The sequence below is a fragment of the Anomaloglossus baeobatrachus genome, chromosome 2 (assembly GCF_048569485.1).
Source record: "Anomaloglossus baeobatrachus isolate aAnoBae1 chromosome 2, aAnoBae1.hap1, whole genome shotgun sequence".
NCBI lineage: Eukaryota > Metazoa > Chordata > Amphibia > Anura > Aromobatidae > Anomaloglossus > Anomaloglossus baeobatrachus.
The window spans coordinates 216971221-216978887 of NC_134354.1; the positions used below are offsets into that span (position 1 = coordinate 216971221).

The following is a 7667-nucleotide window of genomic DNA, read 5'->3' on the forward strand; positions in this document are numbered from 1 at the left end:
AAGACTTAACTTTGTATTCACACATTAAGGTTTAAAAAAAGACTCAGACACTTCAAGGATAGTTTAAAAAAAGTGAAGTTTATTAAATGATTAAATATTTTCTATGTGGTGGTTACCTCCCTTCACTCACGAAGAGCGTACAGCAACACTCAGGACAGGAAAAACCCCCAGTGGAGGAAACCTGTAGGGAAACCATGGCCGCTGTACTGCCCTTCCTCCGGGCATACTAAGGGAGGTTACCTATATAAAATCTAACAGGGGAAAAATAACAAGTATGTGTATATACTGTGTGTGTACAGTATATAGTGTGTGTGTGTGTGTGTGTGTGTGTGTGTGTGTGTGTGCAGTATATAGTGTGTGTGTGTGCAGTATATAGTGTGTGTGTACAGTATATAGTGTGTTTACAGTATACAGTATATAATGCATGTGTGTGTGTGTGTGTGTGTGGAGTGAATATACTTGTGTGACTGCAAAGGATATACGTATCTTTATTCTCCAGCTCTTCTTCCGTCATGTCTTCTTGATGTTCTTCTCCTTCTAGGTCCAGCAGATATGGTCCTCATCCAGCAGCTTTGCTCCACATCCAGCCGATATGTTCTCCATCCTGGCAGCAGAACATCTAAATGTCAGAGAGAATTATTAGATGAAAATATAATCACATATCAATCTTATCAAGTCCTTCTATATGAGCTTCTCATTACAAGGGTAAGACAGTGCATTTTACTTTACAGATCTACTTATAGATAATTCACCATTTTCACATTTTAGGAAGAATAATAATTTTATCTACATTCATCTGAATAACTGATCACTTAGAGATGGTTCTGTTATAGATCTACACTTTACATTTATGTTATGAAACCCTTTTCCCACAGCAATATTACACTTACCAGAGATGGTTAGGAATCTGTTGTTTCGGGTTCCTCCTCTGGGTCTGTCCGGCATGGGATGTTCTTGGCCTCTTCCCTCCTGGATGGATCGGTGTTACAGAGAGCAGGACAGGGCAGTATACCTCCTGAACCAGCGTACTGCCCGGCTGTGATGGACGTTCCTGACTCTCCTCCATGCCCAATGGTCAGGGTCTTGTGCCATGATCTAGAATGAAAGAAGTCATTAGACTCAATTTACATGTACAGTATTTTAGACCTGATGAACATGGTGTAATTAATTTGAAAATTAATGTCAAAATGGCTGTATATTCCCTTATTACTGATATCTTGCTTGGTATTAATCATTTCATGAGTTAAGCCACGGCTGCACTCATATCTATTATCAGGATTATTCAACCATTCTCTAAAGGATATATATATATATGTGTGTGTGTGTGTGTGTGTGTGTGTGTGTGTGTGTGTGTGTGTGTGTGTCTGTGTGTGTGTGTGTGTGTGTGTCTGTGTGTGTGTGTGTGTCTGTGTGTGTGTCTGTGTGTGTGTCTGTGTGTGTGTCTGTGTGTGTGTCTGTGTGTGTGTCTGTGTGTGTGTGTGTGTGTCTGTGTGTGTGTGTGTGTGTGCGTGTGTGTGTGTGTCTGTGTCTGTGTGTGTCTGTGTGTGTGTGTGTTTGTGTGTGTTTGTGTGTGTCTGTGTGTGAATGCTGTTTATATTGTGATATCTGGTTACAGATCAGCTTTAAAGTATTCTTGCTTTATATTACTTACCAGATCACAGGTGGCCCGATCCACCCATGCGCGAAATCCCATCCTGTTGAGTAACACGTCACGTAAGCGCAGGAGCCAATCCTTCTTCATAGCCATCGTCAATCCAAAGGCCCAGCGGTAGATCTCCCGGTGATATGGCACGTCCTCTTCAAACTGGTTGGCTAAAAATCTGGAGGGATAAAAAATTACACCCAAAAAATGATTAAACATTTCAGAAGAAAATACAGAAAAATAAGCTGCAGCAAATGCAATTATCATGGATTTAGCTCAGTGAATAAAACAAGTTATTTAGATACATAAATAATCAAAGACTCACAGAGCTGGAAAGAAGAACGTTCCATATTGCGCAGTGTGCAGTCCGGCTCTCCTGAAGAAGGTGAAGACTATGGCGAGGAGATACTAGAGGGGGGAGAAGCAGTTACAGGGTATATATTATACATTACATGTACAGGTGATCAGTATATTCCTCTGTTCTGTAATATCTGTCGTCTGGTACATAAGAATAAGCCTTCATTTCACTGTGATGGATCTTCTCTGGATGTTTTTCTATCCCTCACTACGGTACCTTGTCCGAAATCTTAAAGCAGCTGTCCCTGGCTAGAAAACACTTGATGTATTCTTCTTCTACAAAAATGATAGAAATAAAATTATTTCACTATTAACTATTTAATGCAAATAATAATAACAGTCTTAAATTAAAGCTATTGTAGAGCATTTAATTACTGATGGCCTATCCCCGTGATAGGCCATCATTATCTGATTGGTGGGGAACTGACACCCGACCCTGACCAGATATTGAAGAATTGTCTTATAGAGCATCACTATTTCTGTAATGAATAGTGATAGGCGGACCCACAGATAACCGAGATCGGCTGGTATAACCGGGTTTTTAAAAAACATTGGTTCGGATTAGAAACAGGAGGACTGGGCCTGGAATTAATCCTGGATATTCGGAAGGATGCCGGTCTGCATATACGTCTATGGGGACCTGAATCATGCGCTTTAAAATGGTAGTAGAAAGGATAGGGGACTGGCATTTTTTTATGGTTTTAGGTGTCTATCTTCACTGGCAGTAGAATATCATAGTCTACTGATCTATAATACTCTATAGGGGAAGCAACCAATAAAACCCTCACTGTTCCTATAGTAAGTCAATAAGATGTGGTGTAAGCTGCAGGATCCTTTATTAACATATCTTTCATGTTTATCATAAAACCTAATCACTAACCCTGTTTATCACATAGAGGCAGGTCTTGAATACTGTATGTCTATCAAATACTAGGAAAGAGAGAACACTCTTCCTACATGTCACATAATCTAATACTTTGTGTCTGGAATCAATGGCCTAACTAGAGTTTGATGGGCCCTGGTGCAAAGTTTGGACCTGCCCCCCCCTACCACGTACACTGACACTCAGGTTATGGGATAATGACGCTAACACTTGGCTCTTTCCCTCAGCACCCAGGTTTCCCATGATCTGAAATCTCTCTATCAGCAGCCAGCTTTCCTATGTTCTGATATCCATCTTGTCCTCGGCACCCAGCTTCCCCATGCTCTGCTATACATACATCCCTCAGCACCTAGCTTTCCTATGTTCTCATATCCATCTTGTCCTCGGCACTCAGCTTCCCCATGCTCTGTTATACATACATCCCTCAGCACCCTGCTTTCCCATATCAGAGCATTGGAAAGCTGGGTGCTTTGAGAAGATGTATAGCAGAGCATGGAAAAGCTGGGTGCTAAGGAAAGAGCCTTTTTCCCTCAGCACAAAACCTTTCCATCCCATGCTTGTATCTTTGTCACCCCTCTTATATAGTTCTCCAAATACAATAATGGCCTTAATATATCATTCCATAGAATATAAAGTGTTCTTCATATACAGTATTAGAATGCACCCCCATAGTCTTCCATGTATTATAATGCATTTCCCATCGTCCTTCATGTATCAAGTAACCCTCATAGGCCTCCAATTATTATAATGCGTCTTCCATGTATTACATAATTCACCCCATAGGTCTCCATATATTAGAATGCACCCTTATAGTATTTCATATATTATACTGCACCACATAGTCCTCCATATATTATAATGCACCCCATAGTCCTCCATGTTTTATAATACACCCCCATAGTTCATGTGTCAGGTAGCCCCCATAGTCCTCCATATATTATAATGCAGCACCCATAGTCCTATATGTATTATTATGCAGCCCCATAGACCTTCATATTGTATTATGCAGACCCATAGTCATCAATGTATAATGCACCCCTATAGTTCATGTAGAAGGTGTCCTTCATGCTGTATTATGCAGTCCCGTACTCCTCCATGTATAATGCACCCCTGCAGTCCATGTATAAGGTGTCCATCATATTGTATTATGCAGCCGTATACTCTTCCATGTATAATACACCCCTATAGTCCATGTAGAAGGTGTCCTTCATGCTGTATTATGCAGTCCCGTACTCCTCCTTGTATAATGCACCCCTGTAGTCCATGTATAAGGTGTCCTTCATATTGTATTATGCAGCCCCATAGACCTACATGTATAATGCACCTCTACAGTACATGTATAAGGTGTCCTTCATATTGAAATATACAGACCCATAGACCTCCATGTATAATGCACCCCTATAGTCCATGTATAATGTGTCTTTCATATTGCATTATACAGCCCCATATACCACCATGTATAATGCAGCCCCATAGACCTCCATGTATAATGAATCCCCATAGGCATCTGGTCGCCATGTACTCACTGATTTAAAATAAAACAAAACAAAAAAAAAACACAAGTGCCTCTCCTCATTTCCCCGCTGCTCTGGTCAGAGTGTCCTCCTGTCCTGCGCTCTGTGCTCTGCAGTCTCAGCACAGCAGTCACACAGAAGTGATGTCACCGCACTGTGCTGCACTGAGACGTCAAGAGCAGGCACAGGAGGAGAATGATGAAGCATGGAGAGGAGTGCTCCGCTTGATGCTTCATCATTGCTGTGTGCGGGAGCCCGGTGTCAGGGATAGCAACCACGTGGTCTGCCATAGAACAGTGGAGCTCCTCTCTCACAGAGAGGAGCTGGCTACTGATCTGCAGGGCAGGCGCCGGCCCGCTAAACCTGCGATGGCGACCTCTGCGACAGCAGTCATTAAACCCCTATCTGGAAGCCTTGGAAGGTGCAGTGAGTCTTACCCAGGATTTTGAAGAAAGCTGCCCGCTCTTCAGGCTGCGGGATGTCATCATCAGTCTTCTTCTTCTTCTTGGGCTCTTCCTGGGTGGTAGACTGTGAGCTGTGATAGAAGAAATGGATATATTAGTATTAGGCCTCGTACACACGGCTGTATTATGGCCCCACATAAGTTATGAGCAATTAGGACCGTAATAAAAATCTATGGCCCATCCTGTACCTCTTCCTCTGCATCTATGTCTGAGTGGAAATTTCCCATTGATTTCTATGCATCTTGGGATCATTAACACTTGCACTTTATTTTATGGGGTCTTTTCCTCACTGATGCACACTGATAGCAGTTTATGTTATATATTAGTCAAGATCAGGTCTTTACAAATGTAGCAGCCGCCAACACGACACTTGATGCGCTATTTGAGCAGCACAATGATTTTTATATTTGTATCTGAATGGCCATTGTACTCAAATAGTGGCTACTACTTCTCCACCTGCACAGTGATCTGTTCTATCCACAATATACAGAGAAAAGTGAGTGTGGGTTATCTGATACTAGTTTTGTGCTGTACATTGTATATACTATGTGTAGTGGTGATTGTAATGTCTGCTATGGATTACTGGTGTAAGTTTATAGTGTATGATGACTGTGGTGGTGTTATCTCATCTACTTACCCCTCCGCTTCATAAAGGGTGATCAGTTCTCTCTTCCGCTTCCTCGCGGCCATTCTTCCTCTTCTTTCTGAAGAATAACATACAGAAAAGTTAAAACATGAATATGTGGGGTATGCCTCTTTCTAAAGAATCCCTGATAGAGTATTTGCACCAAACTAATCTGTAACAGAAAACTTAAAGCACCATTCTAGAGGTTTTTTTTATATTGCACCACTGGAGTGATGCTTTAAATCTAAATCTCCTGCCCCTTGTCTTATACTCACATTCCAGTGGTGATAGAAGATGAGGCTCCAATTGATCTCCATCGATCTGTGACCTGTCGGCAGTTCCAGTGTTTCATGGAACGGGGAGAGGTCACAACTCAATACAACTCTATGAGAGCCTTGTCCTGGCCTTGTCCTGGCTCTCGCAGAGATGCATTGGGTGTTTGTGATGTAAATACTGTTTTCCAGACAGTCAAAAGTTACAGTCACAAGATAGCGCCGCAGGACCGGAGCGGCGCCAGTAAAAAAAGGAAGCCGCGTGAAAGTGAGTATATGATAGGTGGCAGGGGACTGTCATTTAAAGCACCACTCCGAAAAACAAACCTGCTGGCATGGTGCTTTACCTACATTACATGTGTTGCAGTATTGCTGCTTTATTGACTTTATTGGTATGTAGTCGGAATACACAACTTGTCCCATGGACAGAAGTGACACTGTATCTGGAAAACAAACCCTATGTCTAGCTAAAAAATAAAAAAAATAGATACATCATATATATCTAAACAGATTGCATTTGTGTCTTAGGGATAAGAAATAAATGCACTTGTATCTGGATTATACTGCCTGTATTGTGATCCCATATACTATATAACTATCTGTATATATCCGCCACCTCCCTGTATAGTAACCGATCCAGTATAATATACTTCATATCTCCACTATATGTATGATAGTAATATTATATACAAGCTAATAATCATCCTGCACTTGTGTATAATATATCTCTGAATTTATAGGAGAAAATTGTTACCCCGTTTTCCAGATTCATATTTACACATCGTTATCCACTATTTTTTATATTTATTCAAAAACATAAAATTTTATTACGTGTATCCAGAATTGTCCAATGTTATCTATATTAGCTTTTATGGAGAAAACTGTTATTTTTAATTATGTCTAATTGCTTTTCATTATCTGAAGATGTAGAAGCCGAACTGTCACTATCGGACATATGACATAAATTATCAATTTTATTCATCACACAGTGATACTCACCTCTGTAGAGCGGCTGGTAGAGAGCTGTATGTGAATCCGCGGGTAAAGGGCTGTCTCTAAATCCACGGGTAGAGGGCCGTCGCTAAATCCACGGGTAGAGGGCTGTCTGTATATCCACGGGTAGAGGGCTGTCTGTAAATCCACGGGTAGAGGGCTGTCTCTAAATCCACGGGTAGAGGGCTGTCTCTAAATCCACGGGTAGAGGGCTGTCTCTAAATCCGCGGGTAGAGGGTTGTCTGTAAATCCACGAGTAGAGGGCTGTCTCTAAATCTGCACGTACAATCCAGGTAAAAATCCAATAAAGGTCACTTCTCAGATCACAAATGAGCCGGTCTTTTCTCTAAAAGAGCAATCGCAGACTGGCACCAACTGACGTTTTTTTTCTTTCTTTAAGTTCAAATCCTGCGATGCTATTGGTTGATGTTTGCGGCACATGCCATGATGGTGATGAATGCAGCAGTTAATTTAAAGTGACAGAGCATTCTAATATCCTTATAAGGAAATACAATATACCATAATAATAATATTTTTTTATTGCTATAGCGCCAACATTTTATACAACACTTTACATTTCAGAGAGGACATACCGTATACAGACAATATCAGAGATAACAGAGTAACAGTTCAGCAGATACCAAAAGTAGTGAGGTTCCTGCGTGTACGCTCACAATCTTTTACTATTATATCCCCCTTTATTAGTAATGCGTGAGCACTAGTGATGAGCGAATACTAAAATATTTTACTTCGGGTTATTTGTGCCGAATACGGATGAGCAAACCTTAGGTTCAGGGTTCGTACCGATCACAGACTTTAAAAAAAAAACATAGTTTGAGTTCGGAGATCAGGTGCTTTACGTATGCAAACCACTCGCACAATCATTGCTGTGCTCGATGCTCATCCCAGTGCAAACC

The 7667-nt window shown here is 41.2% G+C and overlaps 1 protein-coding gene across 1 annotated transcript; it reads right to left on the reverse strand.

The window, feature by feature from the left end:
• Positions 1 to 537: 537 nt before the first annotated feature.
• LOC142288674 (speedy protein 1-B-like) lies at positions 538 to 6879 on the reverse strand. The gene is made up of 8 exons (XM_075333532.1): positions 6757 to 6879; positions 5498 to 5564; positions 4834 to 4931; positions 2217 to 2275; positions 1968 to 2050; positions 1652 to 1820; positions 1013 to 1095; positions 538 to 619 (listed from the first exon to the last, which is right to left on the reverse strand). The coding sequence occupies exons 2-8, from the start codon at positions 5548 to 5550 to the stop codon at positions 538 to 540; spliced, it is 627 nt and encodes a 208-aa protein (XP_075189647.1). The 5' UTR covers positions 5551 to 5564; positions 6757 to 6879.
• Positions 6880 to 7667: the final 788 nt, after the last annotated feature.

Coding starts and splice junctions, on each gene's coding strand:
- LOC142288674 (XM_075333532.1), bottom strand. CDS start 5,550: ATGGCCGCGAGGAAGCGGAAGAGAGAACTGATCACCCTTTATGAAGCG. Junction 4,932..5,497: donor ACCCTTTATGAAGCGGAGGG/GTAAGTAGATGA, acceptor CTTCTATCACAG/CTCACAGTCTACCACCCAGG. Junction 1,821..1,967: donor ACGTTCTTCTTTCCAGCTCT/GTGAGTCTTTGA, acceptor TTATCCCTCCAG/ATTTTTAGCCAACCAGTTTG.